General features: G+C 44.3%; 1 protein-coding gene across 1 annotated transcript in view; it reads left to right on the top strand.

Annotated features, from left to right (window-relative positions):
- The first annotated feature begins 11,977 nt into the window (after nucleotides 1-11,977).
- bahcc1b (BAH domain and coiled-coil containing 1b) overlaps nucleotides 11,978-27,091 on the top strand; it is a 60,445-nt gene continuing 45,331 nt past the window's right edge. Inside the window, exons 1-2 of the mRNA XM_083994732.1 lie at nucleotides 11,978-12,105; nucleotides 15,749-16,081. Coding sequence (XP_083850858.1) covers nucleotides 15,910-16,081 — 172 coding nt within the window. The 5' untranslated portion in view covers nucleotides 11,978-12,105; nucleotides 15,749-15,909. The remainder of the gene's footprint in view (nucleotides 12,106-15,748; nucleotides 16,082-27,091) is intronic.

Genomic DNA, 27,091 nt, shown 5'->3' with positions numbered 1-27,091 from the left:
ACATTACAGATGTTTCCTGCGTAAATGTGTTTACAACGTAATGACATAAAGTGTGACATTTAGCTAAACAACTCCGAATATGATACTATTTAGAGAATGTGTTCCCGCTTAGATGTTTTAAAGCCACGAGACAGAACTCGGCAGTAACAGGTGCAACATGTATGCGCAACAGTGTGAGAAGGAATCCAGGAGTGAAAGCCAGCTGACACCTCTGATAGCATCTCAGCGAGGTGTGTTTACCCAACACAGGCAGAGGAGCAGAGAGGGTCCGGACCGGTCAGGGGTTTCTCTGTAAGCCGGCCTTGTTTGAGATCCCTCTAATGATTTCAGGCTGCAGGCGCTGGTTTGACTGAATGCAACAGAACTGTCCTTCAGAGGTGAAATAGATGGATGTGGATGGCATCAATTTAAGAGTGCGAGCTGAGGTTAGTTTCTCAAACGGATGAAGCTTTGACTGAAAGCTGAGGACCAGGGGCACCGCAGCTATGACAGGAAGTTAAAAAAAAAAAAAACTGTTTCTGTGATGTATTGCTCAAGAGTTTCAAGATATTTGGCGAAATAAAGCAAGAGCAGCTGTTTGAAAGTGTTTAAAAGTGAAGGTAATATGTTGAGAAGCAGTATTCCTCAAGAATGCATAAGAACAAAGAGACTCGTGCAGAAAAGTGAACTCTTGGAAAAGTTAGGATATGAGGTTTTAGACAATGAGCTGACTGGGTTTGTTCAAATAAGTAATGATATTAAATGGTTCATTAAAAGACACAAACCATTATTTTAAGGGATTTTGAAGTGTAAAAAAATGTGTTTATGTACAAAAAAACTTAATGTTCAGGCATTTGGAGTCTAAATTTAAACAGGTGCTAACATGACATATACAATAAGATATATAGACCAACTGCATGACCCACAATGCAACAGTATAGGCCATTACAGAGACAAATAAAGGTCACGTTCCTTGGTGGGTGGGGTCTGCTGCGTCCCACCCACTTCCCCTTCCCATAAATCCTTTCAAAGGCAAAGGCAAAACCATACTGAAAGAATTTATGTATGCATTGTTGCTTTTGTTCCTGCGAATTGTTTTTAATTTTTTAATTTTACAACACCATTGATGAGGAAACAATACGTTTTTTGGGAAAAATCAGAACAGAAATATTTAGCTTGAACTTTGCAGAGTGTGTGATTTGCCCATTGGGGCCTTGGGAAGAATATTTAGTTGGATGGAAATGTCTGATGTCACTCCAAAGTTTTCACGTGTCAGCTGAGTTCATTGCAGTTAAGCTGGTACCTGAGCGTGCCTGCAGGCCGGGCCTGTTGTGAGCCTGTTGTTCCACCACAGCTTTTAAGGTTAATTGGGAGTTTTTAAGTCTGAATTTGGCTGAAAACCTCTATGATTTACATTTCGTTTTGTTGGGAAAACTAGGAAGAAGGGGGGGAAAAAAGCATAAATGAACACAAACATCTGGAAAGAACTGAACTTGCTTTATGTGACAACTCAATTGGATCTTTTTTTATAGACTATACAGAAAACACAGCACAGATGAGGAAAACAATGTATTTGAGTCATTTTTTGCTTGTGGTTGGCTTTCTCACTATGCAAAGATTTTTTTGTTGCATTTACTTGAAATTGGGAAAAAAACGACAGAAACGGGTTTTCTAAATTTATGACCACAGCTTGCACAGAGTATGTAACAATAAGTGAACCCAGGAAGAGTAATTACAACAGTTGTTCTAATATCGGCTGCAGCAGGGCGACTTTCCAGCGAATTGAAATAAATTGAGAGAAACCTGTTCCTCATTTTGCCCGAGACCCCCTGGACCCGCCCCTCAGGGCGCCTGGAGGTCCCCGCACCCCAATTTAGGGGAGGGGGGGTCCTCCCCCCTCTTCCCTCCCTCCCTCCCCCCGCCTCTGCTCAACCCCACGGGGCTCGCCTCCCCTGCTTCTGTCCCGGGCGCGGCGACGCAGGGGTTAAAGTGGTGACGTGGTTCTCCTGAAGCGGTGACCCGCGGGGGCAGCCAGTGGGGGCTGCAAGGGGGGAGAAGAAGAAGAGAAAGCCGGGGCTGAGGTCCTGTTTGGGAAGGAGACTCCAACAAACCGCCGCAATTATTACTCTGCGTCTCTCTCCAAGCCGCAGCTCGTGTAGACTTCACTTCTTCCGCATTCATCTCCAACCTGCTTTACGCATAGGTGTCCGCTTTATCAGTGAACCGCCTTCCCCCGAATGGAAACTCTCTCTCTCTTGTCTGTTTTTTTTTTTTCCTGCTCCACGATTGATTGCAATCATGTCTTTGTCTGTTTAGTGCAGGGCGACACAGCGGAGCAGACCCAGCTCCTTCTCTGTGGAGCGAGAAACGGGAGATAAATTTCACTTTTACGCACAAACTTGTCTGGACCGTTTGGACTTGATCAAAGGCTGCGGGGCAACCTCGCAGAAACGCTGTGGACTCTTTAACGCCCGTGCTAAATGTTTATAGTGCTCTTACAATTGAAGCCGTGTGCGCATGGCAGTGTTTGCCCCGGCCGCTCATCCTTCACAACAAAATGCCTCTGAAAGTCGGGAGAGCAGCTATATATAGCAGGCATTGATGTAGCCTAGTGGTGAATTTTAAAAAGGTGGGTAAAGTGTGACCTCCAGGCAGTAATTAGGCCTCTCATTTGACAAACAACCTCCACTATAAACAAATATCAATTTGGATTTCCAGAGAAGAGCACGGTGGCGTCTGTTAATGCCGGGCTCGAACTATTCCGTAAATAAAACAGTGAACAGTTTGGTTGGTTGGCCCGAGTCTCCCCTCCATCACGGCTGTAGGTTCAACTCCAGTGAAGATGGCCCAGAAACTCACAGTTCACTCTGATTCAACTTATGGAGAAAGCGAGGGGCCGCTTTAGTGCAAATCTCTTATAGAAAGACTGGTAGGCCTCCTCCTTCTCCTTCTCCTCCACCTTCATGCATAGATCCGGTTCAGCACAATCACAAATGCAAACATAACAATATTGGATAGATATGTGTGTGTGTATTTAGGTATGAGAGTGTGTGTGTGCGTCATGGTGCGTAACAGGGGGTTACTTGTAAGATATATCTTTGTTGGTGGGGATGGAAGTGGGTGTATTTCTTATGAGTGTAACTCACAAGCATGGTTGATGATGTCCCTTTGCCCCCTCCCCTGATTTAAAAAAAAAAAAAAAAAAAAGGAAGAAAAAAAAACAGAAAATGCAAGAAAGCTCACTTCTGGTCTCCTAGACAAGACGAGGGAGTCCATGAGAAGGAAAGGAGGGAGAGAGAGAGAGAGAGAAATAGAGAGTTTCTCCATCGATTTTCTGTTTAATGTCAGCTCCATTGTGGGAGAGAGAGAGGACGCGTCATCCAGACATAAATTTGCTATTATACAGCCTCACGGAGACTCACATCCACAGGATCCGGAGCTTGTAGTCGGGGAAAACCCCTCGGTGGATAAATTCAGCAGAGAAGCGACAGCACAGTGTTAAAGAAGCGCAGGGCTATTTAGGTCCATACATTTGAATGCGCGTTGGTTTGGACTGAGCCTGTAGAAGCAGGATTTCTCTTCTTTTTTTCTTCTTCCCCGAGTTGTCAAGTTTAGCGAAGAGGAAAAAAGACTCTTATTATTGTTTCCTTTTTTCCCCAATTTATATCCATTTATACAAATCTCTGCTTTGTGGAGACGGTCCTTTTTATAGGTAGGTGTTTTATTTTGTATGTTTAATATGGAGTTATAGTATAGTACGAGACTATACTATAGTTAGTATCTGTATCTAAAGTTTGTGTGTGTGTGTGTGTGTGTGTGTGTGTGTGTGTGTGTGTGTATGTATGTGTGTATACAGTATGTATATATATAGTTTATTTTATATATATATATATATATATATATATATATATATATATATATATATATATATATGTATATACTAGTTTATAATAAATATATATTTATTATAAACCAGATTTTATTTTATAGTTGTTTAAAACCGTAAAGATGTTTTGATTCGTAGCTCCAGTGTCCAAAATGTCCCCAAGAAAAAATAAGAAGTGTATTTGATTTTAAAATGTTCTTATTTGTGAACGTGGACAGGCAGTAATTATGCTGTTTGGGATACTTTTTTTTAAATTTTATTTAGGACTAAAGCAGGAAAAAACTTTGCGTAATATGAAATGTATGAGGCTGCCAGCACACAGATATTCTAGTCCTGGATCAGTGGGAACTAACTGCCTGATGTTACAGACTAATGTGGATGGATGCGTGTTTTTATGAGTGAAAAAAAAAAAAAAATCTTAATCCCGTTCTTGAACACTGAATATGCAGTTAATGTAAGGGGGTTTGTCAGTTGGGGCCTCTCGAGAGGGGGCATGTGCCAGTGGACTCACACACACACACACACACACACACGCGTGCGCGCGCACACACACGCACACACGGTGATTCAGCCATGTAAAGTGTAGTTCCTTTTAGTTGCTCCAGAGTTGGCTGCTTTTGTCAGAGCTACACATGTTATATTAAGTTACTCGGTAACTGAGTGAAGATCCTGAGTTGCTGTTTATCTACCGCTCTCTCGCGCACACACTCAGACACACACACCAGGGGCACGCGCACACAGACCCACACACACATACACACACAATGAGCGCTTTAGGCAGCACCAGTCGACATATGGTCATCCATGCGAGGTGACACTCGTCTTTTTCAGGTCACTTTTCTGATCTCTGATAAAGTGGCAACAGAGCTGATCGATCCTGGATCCAGACGCACTGGATCTTTCACATTTATACAACATACGTTCACACATCTTTATTTTACAGCAACAGGCCTATCTCCTGATTCTTTATTTATAGGCTTTAATCACTATTGCAGACTCGCAGTGATTCATGTCCACTTCATGAATAATTGTGGTTGATGGCCGGGAGTCAAGTTAAATATAAAGTTCACGCCCTTATACAAAGTTTCCTGATTTTGCATTTGAACGTACACACTCGCACTTTAGCTGCAGGAAAGAAAATAAACTTTTAGGTTTTACTGTTCAGCTTCAGTGTCCATGAAGCAAAGTTTACATGAAACACCTGCTTTACTTTGTTTTGTCTCATCGCTCAAACACACAACCATTAGTGAGTTGTCTCTTTTTATTTATTTATTAATTTAATTTATTTTTATTTTATTTAATACAATTTTATTTTATTTTAACATTTTGTTTTATGGAATAACCCACGTTATAAAAAAAAGTGAACGAACTGAATAAGGTAAGAATTGATGAAAATGATAGTTTGGACACTGGGTACAGAGACAGGCAGAAGTGGAAGATAAATGTGTTAAATATTCTAATGTGTGGTTATATTATAATCCAGATGTGCTGCTGTGTAAAGATGATACATGTTATGAAACAATGCTCATGCATTGGTTAGTGGACACATGACTGGTTTGTAGTTCAGCCAAAGTTTAACTTTGTGTGACGCTGCAGGCTGTTCACTTCCAAGTGTTTGAGTCTGACACACAGCGTCAACAATAAATTCAACATCAACTTGCTTTTCTTTTGAGAGACGACCCAGGCGCAGAGAGAGGGAGGGGGGGGGGGGGGGTTCTGTCTCTTCCTCACACAACAAAACTTTATGAATATGACCAACGTGGTTAAGCAAAAGTTTGCAAGAACACAGCATGACTGAATATCCAAAATATTTTCTGTGTTGAAAGTTTTCTGAAATCCTGTTTGTCTTTCTTCTCCTTCTCCTCTGGTGTCAGTTACTGCAGCGCCGTGGCTTTTACTGGTAACGTTGTGACTCACGCAAAGACATTTGTTGCAAAATAAGTCTTTTTGTTTTTGCAGAGAGAATCAATCGCATTACATGAAAATATTGAGTGATGATTTGCCAGAAGGTGAGGTGACCTGTTGACCCCGTGCACGACCCACACTGGAGATACTCAGTACTGCACTGTGGCGCGCGCACACACGTCGTGACATTTTTTTTTTTTTTTGGGGGGGGGGGGACGTTTTGTGGTGCACTGGTTAGAAACAACTAGAGAAAAGACAAAGCTGTCTTTCAGTTAAGTGTGTAGGGATTGCTGGAGACAAATACACAAACTGAGGTGAACACGGTCCGTCACACTTCAGACGCACGGTGCATTTAATCCCATTATTTGCGCGTATAATATCAACATTTCGGTGGTTGTTAAGATTCAATTCTCCTCTTGTGTCTGTATAAAAAAAAGAAGAAAAAAAAACTAAAAAAAAAAAAAAAAAAAAAATACACGAGCTTAACACAGGCAGCACGGCACGCTATGGCTGTTTATGTTCCAATGGTAATGATAATTAAAGCCTCCACCTGCGTGTTTTCATGGCCCATAAATAGAAGCTGGCGCTTTCATCTCTTCCATACAGGCCTGGTGGTGGTTAGAGCCGGATATATGGCGGTGTGACAGGTACTAATTTGGTGCCCAAACCATTCCCTCCGTCACCACCACCACCATCATCTTCCTCTTCTTCTGCTGCACCATCATCCTCTTGATCTGAAGGGGTCTGCGGAGTCAGACACGCGCTTTTAGTCAGTGCAGCACAACAATTTCTTCTCCATAATTCAAGTCTTTGAAGGCGTCTTGATGGGGAAATTGAGCTTTTTTCTTCTTCTTCTTTTCTTGTTTTATCCTTCATGCCAGCCGTTTCACGCTCCCTGACCCCGTACAGTGAGGCACGAGCTCCTCTGCAGCCTATCTGTCAGGATGATCAGAAATAGCAGCATATATCCTGCGCGCACAGAGAAGAAAGGGTCATGCTGGGTTTTTTTTGAGTGTGCGTGTCCACTCAGCTTCTGGACTCCATCGTTGTCTTCTTCCAGACGGTCCTGGATGCCACTGCTGTTGGTTGGGTTTGATATTTACAGTGTGCCTGGCCACCAAAACAAAAAAAGAAGAAGTAGGAGTAGAAGAAGGGGGTTTCTGAACGATGCATACCCACATCAGCGCTGCTACACGCCCAGAGCGCACAGAACAGTCTTGTTTATCACAACATAGCCCCAAAGCTTTGGCAGCGCTACATTTCTCATGCTTTTCGACTCTAATATGGCTCTATTGTCTCATGGGGTTGCACCACCTTTAGACAGCCGGGGCGTCTCCCTGGTGAACGACCCTGTTTGGAAATTCTCATCATTAAAGCGCTATCAGAAAATATCTGCTGAGAATAGGATGGTTGCCCTGTATGGAGGGCCTCCCGTGGAGACCGCTCTCCATTTGGACCTCATTTAAAAAACCAGCCTCGCCAATGTGTTTCCCGTTGACTGTGAATTATGCCTCGCGTTTAATGTGGTCCTATTTAGACGTTCAAAAGTTTATTCAGTTAATGTCGGGGATGCTTTGCATTGTGTGGCACTCACTTTGAACGCACTTCATCCACTTTTAATGTGCATAAAATGGCTCGTGCACCTTTTTTTTTTTAACTGAGACATAACTCTTCATGAAGTGAAGTTGCAGCGAGGGATCATATTCACGAAGGCAACACTAAGCTCAGGCTGTGCAAAAAATAATAATAAATAAATAAATAATCCAGTAGATGGAAACAAAAGCATGACAACTTAAATTTGACTAATAGATAATGTTTGTATACTTTATTTCATTGGGGGTTTATTTAGTTGAACAGCGACAGTTCGCCTCGGCTGCATGGCCAGGGCCGGACGGTATGCATGGGGAAGGGGCCGGGGCTGGGTGGCTGCTCTGCCGGGGGATGTGAGGGCTGCTCGGCCGAGGAGGAAGAGTCTCGCCGTCCCGGTCCAGTGTAGTGAGGGAAGAAACAGGGAGAGGGAGAGAGAGGAAAAAAAGGAAGAAGGAAGCGAAGAAGGGAAGGTGGAAAGTGTCAGTCAGGAACGCTTCATTGCTCGAGGACAATCCGCGCGCAGGACCGGTCTGTTTCAAGAGCAATCAGTCAATCCGCATTAATTATCGGCACCCCCCCCTCCCTTCTCCCCCCTCCCTCACCCGTATATGGTAGCTCGCGCTGGCACACTGACCAGAGGAGGCTGGGGTGCGTGTGTGTGTTATGCTTTCTCTCTCTCTTTTCTCTCTCTCTCTCTACACACACACACACACACACACACACACACACACACACACACACACACACACACACACACACACACACACACGTTAATCTGTGCACGCGCGCGCGCACACACACACACACCCAACCCCCACCCTTTAAGTGAAAAAGAACCAATAAAAATCAAGCTATAAAAGGCTTTTCCTTGTCACTAAATAAATTAAATGCAGATTTCTGTTATAAGTGGCGGAGCCCTTTGTGAGCTGCGGAACAGGATTCTTTATTGTCCCTCTGTCATTAGAGCTGAGGACACAACACTGTTGGTGCAGAGACCAAGGAGCCCCAGTCATTTCAAAAATAAATATCTAGGCTCTGTCCTACAATAGACAGGCTACTGTCCTGTATCCATATTGGAAACAGTAAAAGTAGCAGCATAAAGCCAATAAAACAAGAAGTTCCATGTTGTCTTCTTATTGAGGCTGCATATAGATAACCTGGCTATAGGTATATTCTAGTGGACGCCACCACACACCCGCTTATGGGTTTCACAACTCCATAAAGGTTTATTTTTTGTCATTTTAATGTTCTCTAATGCATGAGTGGGAACTCTGGCACATCTCGTTGGACCTACAGCACAGTTGAGCTGCAAATATATCATATAATATCATGGAAATTTTTCTAAATACCGCTAGATTTGAGGTTCTTCTGTGGGCCTACGGTTGTGTGTGTGTGTGTGTGTGTGTGTGTGTGTGGTGGCTGGAGCCCACTGGAGAGCACAGGGCTTTGGAATGCAGGCTGCTATGTAAATGGGAAAAGAGGGTAACGATTATCTAATTACAGGCGTGATAAATCTGCTCGCTTTGGCCTTATTTGATTTAAATTATAAATGTATCAATTAATTTCACTGTATAGATGAAAGTCTCGTTTAGAGCTTCGAACAGACTGTTTAGAGGCCATAGCCCATATATCGGCTCAGGACCAGCTTGGATCTCCTTTGTCCACAGCGTTTTGTTTGGGGCTGGACCAAAGCAAAACAGCGGATCTGTTTTAATGTAAAGGGACGTCAGCAGGACCAGTCTGCATTTACTTGATGAGGTGCATGTGTTCGAACAAGTTCAGTCAAAAGCAAACAGGCTGTAAGGTTTTTGCTTCCAAGCAGCCACATGCCTTTTTTTTTTCTCCCGTTGCTATATGGTAAATATACAACCTATAGCCTGCACAGACGGACATATTATAAAGAAGTATGTAGCCATGTCAGGTTTTGTCTTTGGAATTTTATTTATTTATTTGGGCTATTTCCATTGTATGTATAGCCAAATATCAGGCAACGCAATCAGTAGGCTAAATCGTATTTGACATATTGCCTAGGCTATTTAATATTTTTCATATTCTTTAAAAATATATATATATTTACAAATGTCCATGTTAATTTCCAGATGTTGTAGCTACTTCTTTGTTCTGAGAAACAAAGCAGAAACAAAAAACAAACAACTATCTCTTATGTCGACAACTTTTTCTTCTGCTGCCACTTTTCAGAAACAGTGTCAAATCAGTGTATTAGCTACCTAATTTATTATTTTAACTGACCTGCCGTTTAAGCAGCTGTGTTAAAGCGGAAATGTCCACTTAATTATCAAACAGTTGGTTGTAGAAAGTTGTAGTCTGCATTTGAAGCAGAGCAGCACAAAAAGAGCCGAACACTGAGCATCTATTCTATGTGTTTATTCCTTTTCACAATAACATGAGAGAGTTTTATAATTTAGTGTCTTCACAGACCTATCGCTCTCTCTCCTTCGTCTCCTTTGTCGCCAAAAAACTTTTCTCCGTCGGTGTGTCTGGGACCAGCAGCAGCAGCGGCAGCAGCAGCAGCGGCAGCAGCAACTCTCTCTCTGGCAGCAGCGCAAGAGCTGTTTTCCGGTTCTTGTTGCCGTTCTCTCCTCCATTTTCTAAACACAAAGTTGTTATTGCACCATTCCGCGAATCTAGCCTCTACATTTGATACAACGTGTAATTTCCCCCTTTTACCGTATTCCCTTTGATTTAGTCACTCTTGACTCTCCTTTTGCTCTGGGGCCAACGGGGTTCGCCGTGGGGGGCGCCTTGAAACCGCCCCTCCTTATCTCCTTTCATCGTTCAGCGCGGGGCCGCCTTGAAACCGCAGGGGCAGTAATTGCTTTTTTCAGGCAGCCCAGTGCGGACTGGCCAGCAGCCAATCAGAGCCTTGTTTACACTCGGTGATTGACAGCACGCTGGCAGCTTGCCAGCCAATCGGGAGCCTCGCAGGGCCGAAGCCCTGAGTTTTAACCCTTCGCATTCACATATAAACAAACCTAGACGTGAATATCAGCCTATAGCAGCTCATATATTTCGACATGGAAACACACAAGCCCATATCCTTCCACTTTTAATTGGCTAAATTAGTGAACCGTGCGGAAGGCTAACCCCGAGGACAGTAATGCTTTCAAATTACGCAGTGATTCAATTTGCGTGTGTGTGTGCGTGCGTGCGTGTGTGTGTGTTTGTTTGTGTGTGTGCGTGACAGAGACACAGGCAGGTAAATAGACATAGCAGCAATAAAAAAAAAAAGGAAAACACTGAATATACTGTGGCCTATGTAATTTAAATTTACGCGTAACCTCTCTGAACTATCCCACAGAAATGCACATAAAACAACACCATTTATTTTTCATTATCAGCCCGTCTGTGTCCTTGTGTCGTTTGCTGTTGTTAAATGGCAGATTTCTCTATGCGGGTTATTTCATAGGCTACTGATGGATTTAGAGAGATGATACAGATGGAGGTGCATGTTCGTGTTCAGACGACAACATGCAGCCTACTATCAAAACAGACTTTTGTTTTATGGGTGGAGCAGACAATTAAATCTGATAAAATCATCCCTTAGATTTACTCTCAGTTTCCCTGTGGACACATTTCCAGTATTAAACATAACTTGATGCCCATAAGTGGCCTAATTAAGGAGCTAGAGGTCCTAAACTTCTTATCTTAACGTGGATGCGCGAGAGCAAAATGTCTTGTCTTGTAAACAAAAGCCTGTGTTCAATAAATCAGAAAGGCCCATGCACGGATTCTTCTAATAAGGATTTATTTAGCAAAACACACGCAGTGGGGCGAGTGGGGAGAAAAAAAAGCGGATTTCCCTAAAGGAGCATCAATAAAACTATCAACGCTGTCACATGGCAGAAAAAAAAATTGGATAGAGAGCACGCAGCATTTGAACTGAGCTGCAGTGGGGATCAGTCAGAATAGGCGAGATGCTGTTTGCTCTCCACCAGTGATCAGAAGCAGTGCAGGCAGGCAGCGCTGCAGCGGCTCCGGCTCCTCTTCCTCTTCCTCTCCCTCTCTCCGCGCACACTGAGCAGCGGCCGCGCTGTGCCGAGCTGTGCCGCCTGTCTCCTCGCATTTGCTTGTGCAACGCAGTTCGCCGAAGGGCTGCAAATCAAACGCCCGCCGTTTCGCTCCGCGGCTCCGGCCGCTCCCTCATTGGCTCGGAGCGGCAGCCAATGAGGGAGCGTGTTTACCCGTCGAGGAGGGAGGAGGAGGAGGAGGAGGAGGGGGGTGTTGTTGGTGGGGGCGGGGGTGGTGGTGGTGGTGGGTGGGAGCTGGGGGCGGGGGTGGGGTGTGTAGGAAAGTGTACGGTAGGGCAGGGTGGTGGGGGGAGGAGGAGGAGGGGGGCGCCTCACGGGCACGCTTTCACATTGTCGTTCTCAAACCAATAGGCCTACGCGTCCCCCCCCCCCCCCCTCTCTCAGCGCACACACACTCACACACACACACACACCCCTTCATCCTCCTCCTCCTCCTCCTCCTCCTCCTCCTCCTCCCGGCGTGTCTGAGTCTCCGGCTGCATGAACGAGCCTCGATTCACTACAAGCCTGAACTTCTACGATGCGTCTCTCCCATACCTCAACTGACTGCACAGCCCAGTCTGCAGCAGCATAGGATGTAATCAATCCCACATGTTTCTTCTTTCTCTGCGACTCGGGGATTTTTCTCTCTTTGAATATTTTTCTACTTTTTGTTTCATTACACCCTACTCGCCGCGCAGTGGATATAACTTACCAGTAAGTAGCAAATTATTTTATCGCTGTGTTTTTTTTTTTATCACATCAAGCGATGGCACTGGATGACGATTTTAGTTCAAGTGCTGCTGCATATAGGAGAGGCTGATCTGAATTTTATTCAAATGGGGATGCATCTGTTTTTCAAAAGACTTCTCAGTTTTGCACTGTTAAGACTGTTAGAGAAGTCTACAGAGGGATAACGACTGCTCTGCTACATTACAGGGTAAAAACCTGAAGACATCCCTTTTTAGTAATTGTAATATTTGCATTAAAGCAACACAAACCTACTGCGATCTGACAGTATTTTGAAGGATTTATTTAAAGTAGTGTGCCTGCTGTGTTTCCTCTCCTGTCCAGTGTGGAGGGCTTGAGCTGTGGGCGATGTGTGTGTGTGAGTGAGTGTGTGTGTGTATGTGAGTGTGTGTGTCACTTTTTGATTTGACCTCTTCACAGCCAAATTACTTGTGTGTTTCTAATTCATTCAGAGGACTATTCACAGCCACTGGCTCTCCAGTGCGCCTCCTCACGCCTCTAGTTTCATAGATTATAAATTGTAGATTATTTCTTTGTTAGTTTCCCATTGTGCGTGTGTGCTCGTGTGTGTGTGTATGTGTGTGTGCGGATTTGAGACAGACAGAGAGGTTCGCTGCAAACTGCAGAGCTGCCTGCTTCCTCCCTCGGTGTGCAGGCTGTGCAGACGCCGGGCTGCCTTCGGCTCGGCTCGGCTTGTCTCTCCTGCTCAGCTCGCCCCTCAAAGCTCGGATTTAGTGCCTCGGTTATGTCTCGCGACTTTACTTTATTGCAAAATTGTAGAGGCAGCGACCTGGCCTCTGAACCCCAGCCACCTCAAAAGTGAACGCCTTTTAATTCTTAAATCTTTTTCTTTCTTTCTTTTTTTCATCCATCCACTCAAGTCTGATCTAATATTTCCATCCAAACAGCGAACAACGTGCGTATTTTTCTGTGAAACATCAGAGGCGTTAGATGTGAAAAACGCATTTCTTTGCGGATTTGTTGGCTTTTGTGGGAAGTTCACATAATGTCATTTTAACCAGTGGGCTATTGGCTACTTTTGTGTGTGTGTGTGTGTGTAGGGGGGGATAATTTCAGTCTGGTGAGAGTTTGACCCTTTGCAGGGCAGTCACGGTGGAAGTGTGTGTGCGTGTATGGGAGGTGTGTGTGCGTGCGTGTGTGTATGTGTGTGTGTATGGGGTTTGGGGGAGTCTGGTTGAAGTGGAAGGAAGTCTTCCTCGTAGATACACACACATACACACATACACACAGTACAGCAAATCCAAATGATCATTTTCTCCCAAACTGTTACGCGCGATGCGCTCACGTCGTAGTGTGTGCTCTCCGTACGATAACCCGGGATTTAGATTCAGGTTGTTAAATGTAGCCTGAGTGGCTCTCTGTTGACGTGGAATGTAAACACAGAGGACGTGTGTTTACGGCCTAAAAATTGAAAAATGTATAGACAAATGTCAGAGGAGAGTGGTTTATGATTGATGTCCCGTAGAGAAGGGCCATTGTTTCTCACAGCCTAGGGGACAGGAGAGAGGAGAGAGTCCATTTTGCCTTCCCAGTGCGCTTCCAGTAGCCTGCATGGCTCTCTCCTGTTTTCTACCCTCATTTCTCCCTGCTGTCGACTGAGATGTATTCCAAAGTGTTAACGTGGTTCTCACTAACAAAAAGGAAATTAAATTATTTAAATGCACATGCAGCATGGACAAAAAAAATAAAAAATCTTATGGGAAGCATTTTTGACATTTTGCATGCAGTGGATATTTTCTGCTTGGCTGTATGTGGACGCACAACACGCACTCAGCGAACACTTTTGCAGGCTCTGTCAGAGCTGCTAAACTTTGGATATTTTTTCAGCCCCCCACCTCCCCCCACCAAACACAAGTCCTGGAAGTTGGGAGTCCTTGAGCACCGCACAAGTGTGTGTGTGTGTGTGTGTGTGTGTGTGTGTGTGTGTGTGTGTGTGTGTGTGTGTGTGTGTGAGGGAGAGAAAGAGAAAGGGAGTGTGTGTGTGCGTAAAAGGAGACTTGAATATCCCGAGCTCCATGCAGCCTATATTCTTACGCACTTCATAAGCCTCTGGTCCACCAGAGCATTTGATATTTTCTTTGTTCTTTTATCGTGGATTCCTGGGAGGTGCTATCAGCATCTACAGAGCTAGATGGACGTGCCATGCATTGAAAGGCCTGGGAGATGGACTGCTGAGGTGTGTTTGGTGAACGCAGGCACCCAGCTCTCCCTATCTGGCGCGTCACAGGGAGTCCTATTTAAGTAAATGACCTGGACTATAAGGCATACATATAAAGTCAATGATTTCCTAGTCTATTTCACTGTTTATTGCCCCCGCTTTCTCGCGCTGGAGCATAAAGGTGATTTGATTTGTGATTACAGTGTAGCCTATATGTGGCGGGGATGCATGGTGTTTGCCATTGTCAGGAGACGAGGGGAGGGTGTGTAAGTGTGTGTGTGAGGGGGGGCACTGCTGTTGACCCCGTAGAAGTTAATAGACGGAGTTGTTTTCATTAATAAGCAACAGTACAAATAAGAACCCATGGTCACGATGGTGCAAACCAACAAAGTCAAACATTAAAGTTTGGTAAATACGTAACAACAGAGCGTAAAGTCAGATTAGATTTATAAAAGCTATACAACAAACACCATTGATCCAAGACATAAATGTGTGTGTGTGGCAACTTGATCTCATATCGATCCTATGTTTCAGTGCATTTTTTTAATTGTAGAAATTTAGACCATTATCCAACACAGTGACACAACCACATGTTAAAGTAAAAAGAAGGGGGGGCATTTTATGACAGCAAGAAATCAAACTTAATTTACATAAACGACGACCACTGATCACATCAGAGATGTGTGTCTCTTTCTGTTTTTTGGACACTGTGGGGACTGGGGTGGGGGTGGGGGGGTCTGGCAGTGGCTATAGTCGCTGTGATTTAGGTTTAAAATTTGCCTGTGCGCGTTCTTGCTTTGTGCAAATGGGTTTCTTCATATTTTAGTGCAAAGAGCCTCCGAGGTCCAGCTTGTTTTTGACAAGTCCTTGTTCAGCTGAAAGACTGAACAAGCCGTCCTTCGTGGAGAGAAGCTCTTTACCACTGTGAACTCTTGTACCTACTGTATATGCTTCATTTGTTTGTACCTGAGCCAAATCTCCCCCTCTCCTCTCCATTCTTTTCGCTGATAAAGAAAAACTCCCGTGTGCGTTATTTGCATCGTGTTCGGTCACAGGATGAGGAGGAGGAGGAGGAGGAAGGGGGGCACAGACTCCTCTGTTGGGGCCAACTATGTAGTGCAGAGTAAATCCACATAAAGTCAGTTCACACACCTTTTTATCTGAAGGGCAGACTACACTCACCTTCCTGCGCTGCGTAAATCGTCGTCAAATGTAACGTTTAGGATGGAAACAAAGTAGTGAGGATCGTGCGTAAATGTGGTATTTTCTAACGTTTTTAGTGAATTTTTGACTTGCTTTCTGTAAATGCTGCTTGTTTGTCTAATCATGAGCAGCGACTGTCTCTCAGTTCAGCCTTTTCTTCAGCACTACATCCCTGGTTGGCTCATTATTGTCAGCGCTTTGACGTGTCTCCTGCTCTCTCCTTTGTAGGACATGACGGGGACTCAGTTTCTACCCTGCAAAGCCAAAACTCCGCTCAATGCGAGGGGAGCCCGAAGTTCATAAAAGGGATTATTTGCATCTGGGTGCCTGAGACCTTTCGGTGCCTCCGGATTTTACTTTGGATTTGGGATTTATCGGTTCTCGCCGGGATGGAAAGCCGAGATTTCGCTCCTCCGCACCACCTCCTGACGGAGCGGAGCGCGCTGGTTCACAGCGCCGCGTCTCGGATGGCGCCAGGCGGACACGGCTCGGTGCAGCACCCCGCTCACTTCCAGCCCGGGAAATACTACTCATCCCACCTCTCCATGGCTCCGCACTCAGGTCAGTTTTTCAATGTAACTCTTTCTCCGTGTATGAATGACAAGCGTGGGTTTTTAAAAAATCACTTACTGTCTTTTGTCTGAACCATATGTTCTCCATATTGCAAACTTGGGAAATGTTGAAACCGGGACGACCTAGAATTTACTGTGGAAGGAAATTACTCAGACTCTGTGGGCATTTAGAAATTAGTAGAGAAAAAAGGCGCAGGCATATTAAAGAGTTTTATGTTTTACTTTATTTAATGAACTGTTTATGACGTATAGCTGCTTGCTGTGCTCTAATAATGAAAATAAATATCATTTGTCACTTTAGAGCTTCAGCCTTGCGTAAAAGCAAAAAAAAAAAGTGAAACACAGAGGGGGAATTTGAAAATTAGATTAAGTTGGAATTTACGACACAGACTACCTCCTCTTTGTTTAACACTTTAAATCTCTCGAGAATTTCAAACTATTCCAGGATTATTCTCCTTTATCACACAGGGATTATTAGACGTTTCCAGTGGCATAATCTTGTCATACATTTATATGGTTTCATCAATTAGGAAAGTACTAATCATTGCCATTTGATTTAATTAATTACAAGTGGGTAATTCTGCAGCTTATATTTCCCATTAAACAAAAAATCAAAGCTATTAGACCGACTCTTTCCTTATTTGTACAGTTGTCTGTGCAACGTTGTGGTTGTGTGTTTCCAGGAGCATTATAGTCTATGTGGTTTGGTGACTGTGTGTGTGTGTGTGGTGGGGGGGGGCACATACTGGTTTGCAATGGTCACAAACTGGGGGTCGCATTGGTAGGTGGATGGGGCTGTGGGGTGAGAGAGAGAGAGGGAGAGAGAGAGAGAGGGGACGGGGGGGGTCTGGCTAATAGAGGTGCGGGTAATACCAGAAAATCCGGTTTCTATATTGAGCGGGGACGTGACGGGGTGCGAATGGGTTGACAGTGCATGCATTAGATTTAACAAGTAGCTTTGGTATCCTGTCTCAATAGGGGAGGAGGGGGGATGGGAAGGTGTGTGTGTGTGTGTGGAGGGAGAAGGAAAGAAACGCTCCGTTCGGATTCCTACTCTGCGTAAAGGTGCTGCTGGACTCACCGGACTGAACGTGAACGTGTCCGATGAGAGAGCTCATTAATTATCATTTGCAAATGCAGCCGAGTCTCTAAACACAACGCTGAAACTCGGTCCTGTGTGAACGAGACCCTCAGTTGTGTGTGTGTCTATGTGTGTGTGTGTGTGTGTGTGTGTGAGAGAGAGAGAGAGAGAGATCCACATTTCCTCTGTCTCCACTTATTTGCATATTCATTAGTTTTACACAACAGCAAAAGCGACGCAGACGTCCAGTCCGATTATTTTACCTGTTAAAAAAAAATTAAACAAAATAACATCATTTCCACATTTTCAGTCAACGCACTGAGCTCGAGGCACTTCCGGGACATCTGGCGAGCTTCAGGTCCTGGTTCGGGTCTAGACTTCTATAAATACCAGGAACCTGATTAAAAACAACAATATTGTTTTTATCACCTTCAGAAATGTTCACACACGCTTCATGAGCATTTACGTTCATCCTTAACAAGCTCGATTTTACTCCAAGTGCATATACATCTACAGCCTATACTGTATATTAATTTCCCTTTGTTATTTTATAGTATATGCTGGGGTGGAGTAATTGTGCAGGATTTATATTTATTAATTTCCATAATTTAGAAATTGTGGGAAAATATTCTGAAATGTAACTTACTTAATCGTCTGCATGTCAAATAAATGTCTTTTTGTAAATGTAATATCTAGAAAATGTATCACGCCATGTATTATTCTGCAGTATGTGTTTACATTATGGTGTGATACATATTAAATAATTAACATAATTATAGTTCAACATTATACTTTATCTAAATATATTCTACAGTCATTCCTACAGCTTAATTTATTATAAATTGATTAAAACATTTGATATATTTTGCAAGACATGTAGCTGCATGTCTTTCTTTCAATTTGCCTGAAATGACTTTACCAAAAAATAAGACCATGTCATTTTAAAGCCTTTGACAAACACACATCTAACCTGCATAACCATTTAAACAGATTACTCTCCGCTCTGACTGATACTGCTCCTCTCTGACATGTATTATGGTCCCCATTTAAAATGATTCTGTAATGTTGAAAGGGGGAAAAAAGCATAGTAATGCAGGGTGATAATGCTATTGAAATGTATTCAAGAGGGCCTCTCACTGGGACTCAAGGTGCATGACACTGTATTGAGATTCCAGATATCCAGACTCTCCATGCATGTCCCTGATGGGGTTTTGACTGACATGATGGGCATAGAGGATTGTTGTTTTGGGGATGGGGGTTGGGGTACATGTGTGTGTGTTTGCTGGGGAAGGTTAGGATGGGGGGGTTACCTTTGTGCTTGCCCCCCTTAGAGATTCAGAAAGCTGTATTCCTGGCCCTAGGCCTCGGCACAGGGGGTAGATATGATGTGGGGTTGGCCATACCAGGGCAGCAGGAGGAGGAGGAGGAGGAGGAGGAGGAGGTGGTGTGGTTACGATGAGGGGGTTTGTTTCAGATCTTTTGAGACACACACACTTACACACATTTTTTTTCATACCTTCTCACAAACCCAAACTGGGTGTATCACTTACAGAAATCCAAAAGTAAAGAAAAAAAAGAAACCTCATTCCTCCCCATGTTTCTTCATATCCCGGAAAACCTGCAATCCATCAATTTGCTGAAGCCTCTTATTTAGATCAGCATGGTGTCTGCTTGAATATGGTCGCGCTTGACAAGGTGATGGAATGACAGGCGCATACCAACGCCATAAGACTCAGCCCCCATTTGATAAAACCCCACAATGATATTACACAGACGTTTAGATTACTGATAGGAGCAGTGGGAAAGCCTTTGTCTCTCTCTGTCTGTCTTGCTCTCTCTCCCCTCCCTCTTCCACTGCTTTGCTTTCATTCTGCTCTCTCTCTCTTTCTCTCTTTCTTCCCTTTTCTGTGATGTTAGCCCCTGGGCAGTAGTTGTGCAAGTGTGTGTCTATATATGTGTGTGTGTGTGTGTGTGTGTGTGTGTGTGATTAAGGTTGGGTTTACCCTGCAGTAGCACAGGTGTGCAGTATTATGGAGGGCGTGGCACAGCTTGTCATTGAACAGGTGTGTTACTTCCCAGACAGCAGACGGTTTTTGTTTACATGACTCTGTGTGTGTGTGTGTGTGTGTGTGTGCGAGAGAGAGAAAGAGTGGGAGAAAATGTGTGTGTGTGTGTGTGTGTGTGAGTGACCTAGTAATACAGGCAGAGAGAGCCTACATTCATGCTACATGTGTGCACACATTCACAGCTGCACACACACTCCAACACACACAGACACGCAGGGTTTCTACCTGAAGCTGCTTGCGTTCGCAGCTTAGAAAAAACAATCAGCCATAATCACGATAGAAGGAAGATAGATAGATAGATAGATAGATAGATAGATAGATAGATAGATAGATAGATAGATAGATAGATAGATAGATAGATAGATAGATCCCTCCGTCTTTTCTCTCTTTGCCCTCATCTCCTGACCTTTTTCTTCTCCTTTTCTCCTTCCTCCCATCATTTCCTCTTCCTCTTTCACTCTCCTCCCCGTGCTCAGTCTTGTTAGTGAAGCACAAGATCCTGCGGTGAAATTCTGCATTTCTCTGCTATAAATGTGAGTAGGTGTGTGTGTGTGTGTGTGTGTGTGTGTGTGTGTGTGTGTGTGTTACATGCAGCCGCCCTGTCCATTCATCACCAGGCTGTCAGTAATGTCTCTCTTCTCTTGGAAGTTTCTCGACTCTGGCTTTGAGCGTCAAAGTAGCGCTGATGAGACACGCCCCTTCACTCGCCTTACATGCACACACAAACTGGCATGATGTGGAAAGAAAGGATGGTGTGTTTGTGTGTGTGTGTGTGTGTACGTGTACATGCGTTTAGGAGTTACATAGTGCATAGTCTTAAAGGTGCCAGTATCTTTTTGCGTGTAAGTGTTTTTGGAGTACTGATAATGTCCAAATGCAAGGAAGGAAAGCCCTAAAAGGAAGGAAGGCAGAAAGAAACAGAGTATGTGTATGTAAATGGGAGATGGATAGAGCAGAGGGAGAAAGGGAGGAGGAGAAGGAGGAGTAGAGGGAGTGGAGAGGCTGAAGGTTTCCACCTGGTTGGTAATCCAGTCAGATTACCACCGCCTGACAGCACCCACTGGCCGTCTTCCCCGACTCCTCAGCCTGGCGTCTCCGCTGCCTCTCAGGACTGAGACTGAGTGAAAGTGAGAGAGAGAGAGGGAGAGGCGAGGCTTGCCTTTGTGTGTCTGTGTGTATGTGTGTGTGTGAGATGAGTCAGCAGTGGGTGAGCCTCTGACAGACCCCAGTCCCCCAACCCCCCCACACACACACCCCACCCCCACCCCCACCTCTCAGAAATGGTACCCAGGGTACAAGGAGCACATCCCGCTTGCAGCGTGCAAGACGACCCCCTGTGTGGAGGAGACAGGTGGTGGAGGCTGCAGCCCAGCCGGCCTGTGATTGGACGCAGTGAGGAAGGGGCAGAGTGTAAACTGTCAATTCAGTGCAATTCAAGAAAAAAATTGACACACACACACAAACACACACACAAAAAAAATCAAACTAACACAATTTGGCTTAATATAGCATTATCATGATTAACGTGAGAATTTGCACGTAAAGTAAAACGCACAAAAAAAATTGTTTTTATTTACAAAAAAATAGACAATATTATATATATAAAATATATACTGTATATATAATATAATATAATATATATATATATATATTACAAAGAGTTAAAATCTGCTATAGCTAATTTAAAGTTAAATGTTTTGTCTCTGTTCATAACATGTCATTTTTTACAGTGAATGCAAATCATTTTGCACAACAAAAATAATACATTTAAGGCAAAACTTGATTTTCTCATGTTAAACCATATTTTAGTTTGTCTAAATAAACCAAAAACCAAACAAACGAGCTGGTTCTGGATGAAGTGAACCCAGTTAAAACACTGTGCACTGGACTATAGGTCAGTTATGCAGCAGTGATTTTTCAGTGTGCGTCAGGGTTAGGGAATTTCATACATTATCAGCACGCCCACACGAGCGCTGCACTTATCTAAACTTCAAATAAAATATTCAGCAAGGCCAAAGAAATGAGTTAAATGAGTCTGACTGTTTGAAATGTGTTGACGCATTAAAGGCATTAAGTCATTAAGTAAAACCAGCAAAGTCATTAAAGGCATTTCCATTACAAATGAGACTCTTGTGTACGCTTTGATATTTCAAGCAAACTATGGCACATCATTTAAAAAGTGCTCCTGAATGTTTCACTTTGTCTAATCACATTGACCCCAAAGCGACTGTGAGCGAGACTTCGGCGGTCTGAAAGGTCACATCAGTGGAAAGATAAAACGTGTGAATATATTAAGGGAAAGTCTGTAATTTTTTTTCTTTTCTTTTTTTGGGGGGGGGTGATGTCGTAGCTGTGAGTGAAGAATGCGTTTGTTATGAAGCGCATTTGCTGCAGCGACAGAAAGACTTTTTGTCTCGTCTCCAACTCTCATCCAACATGTGAACAGCTGCTTATTGTCGGTAGCAGTGATTTGAAGGGAGTGGAGTGCGTTTGGTTGCGACATCTCCGGGGTGTGAACACACACCACCATCTGATGACTTGGCATGTGAATGGCAAGCGCCAGACTTCCTGTGTCCATGTGCCCCCCCACCCCCCTCCTTTCCTCCTCCTCCTCCTCCTCCTCCTTCTTCTCCTTCTTCTTCTTCTCCTCCTTCTTCTTCTGGCCCTCACTCCTCCTCCTCCTCCTCCTCCTCCGCTCCTTCTGCTTTCCTCTTTCGCTTCCCCTTCAGTCCTCTCGGCTTTTTCGAGTGGTCCTCCAGCCCTCCGTCCTCCCTGTTCCTCCCCACTCTTCTCTCTCTCTCCTCTCCTTTCAATCGATCCCCCCCCCCACCCCCCCACCTCTTATATCCAGCTCCCATCTCTGGCGAACTCCCCACACACCCATCGCCCCCTCGCATTGTTAGCAGACCAGCTTCTCTCAGCACTCCTCCTATTTCTGTCTCAATTTCAGCCTGCTTCCTCTCCTTTTCCACATTGCCTCATTTGTCCACCCCCCCACCACCATATTCACCCCCTCCCCCCCTCCCTTTTCTTGCCTCCCCCCTCTCCCCCCACCACTCGGCCGGTTGTTAACGGGCCCGTCCCGGTGCTACTCGGCCCATGGCCAACTCACTAAATCAGAAACGATTGGAGGATTTGGCAAGAGGGAGTGAGAGCTCAGCGCGGCGCCTTTGAAGTCTGAGAAAGGAGAGAAAAATGACATTTTAAACAGCCCGCAAAACACAAGGCTAAAACAGCTTCTTACTCTATACAGGAGGAGGGGGAGCCGGGTGTGTGTGTGTGTGTGCCTGTGTGTGCGTGTGTGTGCCTGCGTGTGTGCCTGTGTGTTCATGTAAAATGCACTATAAGGTGTTTTATGTGAATATGTGGCTGCTGTGGCTGGAATTCACGATATGAATGTGTGAAAAGAAGAGGGCGTGTGTGCACCAGTGTGTGTGTGTGTGTGTGTGTGTTTGCAGACACTATAATTCCCTGCTATTTTATGGCTTTCCACTTCTTCAGAGGGGTCAAGGCAATCCCCTGTTTACGCGACGTGACAGAGAGGTGACATCACTTAGCCGAGAGAGAGAGAAGGGGGGGGGTTAGACATGATGTCACAGTCTCGCCACATCCACAGGTCTCATGCAACCCCCCCCCCCCCCCCCCCCCCTCTCCTCTCCTCTTTGAAAGTGCACACCGCAAAGTGAGGAGGTGCAACCACGGCAACCCTTATCGTGGCGGCAACCGACACCGTAGACGACTTATCCATCTCAGGGTCACATTTATGCCTGACTCATCGTCACTGGAGCTGACTCGTTTGACTCAGCCGGGGCCCTCTTTTTTTTTTTTCTTTCTCCCCCTCCTCGTCTGTTGTGTTTTGGTTCTCTATTCGATTCATTTCAGCTCTGTTTGGCTCATTCATATTGTAATGGCCTCCATTCAGGCGGGTCTATGTCCAGTTTGTTTTGCTGTCAGGGGCTCAGATGGATGGAGGGGGCCGTAGGTTCATCTGGAGGTGAGGTTAAAGAGTGGCCGGCCGCGCCGACTCCTCAACGCCTCAATGCAGACTCTTCCAGCTCCTCGGAGGCACACTGCTGCTCTCCTCAGGATTTAACAGATCCAGTATTTGGTGTGAAAGACAGCTAATGTTCTCTTAAATAGGAAATAGTTTCCTATTCCCTGTGTATATATATATATATGTGTGTGTGTGTGTGTGTGTGTGTGTGTGTGTGAGAGAGAGAGAGAGAGAGAGGGAGGAAGAAAGTAAGAAAAAGAGAGAAGCAGCTGTGTGGAACAGCATGGATCGTTACACAGTGACACACATGAAAGCATTAAGTATATTCAGGAACCTTTGTTGAATATACATGGAGCTGTGTGCAGCTTATATATATGTGTGTGTGTCTGTGTGTGTGTGTGTGTGTGTGTGTGTGTGTGTGTGTGTGTGTGTGTGTGTGTGTGTGTGTGTGTGTGAGAATCCCCTCCCATGCTTTTGCCTGAGCTGAGAGTAGTGAGAAAGAAAACACGAGGAGAGAGCGCGGGTGCGAGAGAGAGCAAGAAAAAAAAAAGAAAAAGAAAAAACAACAAAGATCCGTCATCAGTCATTCATGGCTAATCAGTCTCGTGGGACGTGCACACACCACACACACCACACACACACACAAACACACACTTGCACACACAGTGCCGAGGTCCTAATCCTACTGGGACTGCTTGTGCCTCTGTGTGTGCCTGTCTAAATTTTGGATCCAGGCTGATTAGAAGCAAACTCTCTTTTTTTTTGCATGTCTCTCTTTCTCTCTCTCTCTCTACCTCCACTCTCCTCTCTCTCTCTCTCTCTCTCTCTCTCTCTCTCTCTCTCTCTCTCTCTCTCTCTCTCTCTCTCTCTCTCTCTCTCTCTCTGTCTCTTCTCCTCCATGTCTTTGATTGCTGGTAAAGTGTCTCTTCTCCTTCTCTCTATTTTTCTCTCTTGTCTCTTTAATAACCGCCTACTGTCTTTTCTGCTCGTTTTGATGTGTGTTTTTGTAATGTTTGGAAGCATGTGTGCATGCATAATATAGGAACGTCTTTTGTGTGTGAGTGTGCACTTATCTCTGCTTTTGCATGTGTGTGTTCACTGCTGTGTGTGTGTGTGTGTGTGTGTGTGCGTGTTGGTACGTCTTACTCATCATCAGAACCTCTTCGTGTTGGCCTGTGTTTTATCAGCTCCTCCATTTGTTTCCATTCCTTTTTTAATCAAATAAACTTCAGTGACATAGATGTTGATGTTATTACAAATGCAATGAATTACACACTAAATATAAAATATTATAACAATAATAAATAGGTATTTATAATGAGACTTTTTTTTTTTTTTTTTTCCCCGTACACATAAAGCTAAAAGAAAACAAAGGTATTTTAAAAGTTTTTTATTTTCATATCATGTCTACATATTTTAAGCTTTTTCTATCTTCTATCTCAGTAGTTTTAATCAGCGCCGGGGTCAGGGGTCACTCTTCACAAGAAAATAAAAGAAGAATGTCTTGTTTTGTTATCCGTAGGCCGTTTTAGCTGGATATGCAGATCCGCGTTCTTCGGGCCACAGAGCTGATGTGTTGATGTCAGAAGGTTTACCCTCATTTTTCCAAGAGGCGATCTCTGGATGTGCAGCGTGATGTTAGTTCAGTGTAAACACGCTCTCTTGAGTTTGTGTAATTGGTGGATTCAGTGAGGAAGCGAGGCTCTGTCTCCGCGGCTCCTAGTGAAACAGTGAGAGTACAGTTCGTCTTCTCCTCAGGCCAGATATCGTTTGGATAATTGCTGATACTGATATATATCATTAACTTTCTGACAAATTATCCTAACACCCCCTCATTACAAGACCACAGTAGTCACTTTTTGTCAGTTTTTATTAATAAACAAAATCATGTTGAACGATCATAATCAAGTCTCCAAATGATTCCATGGAAAATCAATAATATTGAATTAAGGCGGCAATGGTTATTTTTGGTGTCCGCTGATCTGCCACTAAGTTTCTCAATGGATTGATTCAGTTTGCAGAGAGCAACAAAAAAACAATTTCCTTAAAATCAGAGTGATGTCTTCAGTAGACCTGTCTGCACAGTGGCACAAAAGCCAGAGATAGTTAGTTATGATCAATTAAATCAATTGAGACACAGTGAAACAGCGACAGTTGATCAAAATAAAGCGACTGGCACCGGATGAAACATTTGACATTCTTGTGGTTTACACAGCCAAAGTGATTTATCACAGAAAGTTGTTTATTCATTCTCTGTCAATGCTCTTCTTAATTAATCAACTAATCTAATCTATTCTGCCCCACACTGACTCATTGGCTTGGTGGACAGGCACCGACACGCTTGTTTCTCTAAGCTTAGACAACGGTAAAGGTTTGTTCAGAGCTACATACCTGCGACTGCATCCTCGTCCAGGCCATCGTCTAAGAGTTTGTCAGCGTTTGGTTTTATGCAAATTTGAGATTTTTCTTTTAATTTTCCAATTGTACTGCAGGTAAAGCGGAAATAACCAGACGGACAATCACCTTAGTGTTGATCATTAACCTTTTCACTCCTCATTTTAGGCAGAAATGCAAAACACTCACATTGAGCCGCTGGAATCTTTCTGTTCTTTCTGTTTCATGTCATTGTGAGTTGAATAGATGTTTGGAGGCCTCTAGAGAGATATTCTTACGGGTCATTTCACTTTTTTTTTTTTTTTTTTGCTGTTTCAAGGACTAAATCATTAATGGAAAAACGAATTTGCAGACTAATCAATAATGAAAATAATTATTAGTTGTGGTTATAATTTAAGATTTATTACAATCTGGTTTTCTCCACTCCACCAGTCTCTTTTTCTCCATCCACCGTTTTGTTTATTTTTCTTTTCTCCCCCTTTCCCTCCTCTTTATTTCCTCTCTGTGGATCTCTCCAATAATCTTTTATTCCTGTGTAAATATTACAGCAATGAGGGAATATAAAGATTGGAAAAGCCATGCTGAAATAAGGTCAGGCTAGGTTATTCTCACCTGCTCTCTCTCTCTCTCTTTCACTCATTCTCTCGCTTCACCAGCTCCCACCCTCCTCACTCACTCACTCACTCACTCTCTCGCTGGCTGGCTGGCTGGCGTACCCCATCCCTCCCTCTCCGTCTCCCTCCGTCGCCTGCTCCTTCCCTCTCTCTTCCTCCGCTCGCTTCCACTCGTTGCCTCTCTCTCGTGTTCGCTGTCTGCTGATCCCGCTCTTCTCTCTTGTTCCGTCTCTTTCCCCCCTCGCACACACACTGGCACACACTGACTGTCTGACACCCACACACATACAGCACACACACATACACACACACTGACACCTGCATGTCGAGCTGTTGAGGGTCTAATTTAAGTAAAGTGCTTCTCTAGGAACCACAACCCCTCAACTCACGATGATGGAGGGTGATACGGTGCGGCGTGGTTGAACACACACACATAACACACACACATACACAGTTATACATAGTCGCACCCACACTTCCTGCTCTAGTGATACTATGGCATGACTGTCTGTGGTGTGGGATTGAAGGAAGCGCTGTAGTTGGCTTGTAAATAGCGGTGTAATAATAATGTGATATTTGATGCCTGCAGTGAAACTCACCTTTTGTCGGCCGCCTGCGGATCAGACTGCAGGGTCAGTTACACCACTGGCTGGGATTCAATGTCTTGCTCAAGGACACTCCAGCAGAGGTGCACGCTGGCAGATTTTGACATAGTTACTGTAGATCTAGGTCTCCTGGTTAAAAGAACGTCAGCTTCACTACAGCCCGCCCCGCTGCTTCACTTCTGCTGCGTAGGTGTGTTTGTTTCCACTATAGAGCTGGAGCTAACTTTAGCGGAGGCAGGATTGTG

This window comes from Trachurus trachurus (assembly GCF_905171665.1).
Source record: "Trachurus trachurus genome assembly, chromosome: 19".
Taxonomy (NCBI): Eukaryota; Metazoa; Chordata; class Actinopteri; order Carangiformes; family Carangidae; genus Trachurus; species Trachurus trachurus.
The sequence above is the reverse complement of the archived record's forward strand: the minus strand, read 5'-3'. Positions and strand labels throughout refer to the sequence as shown.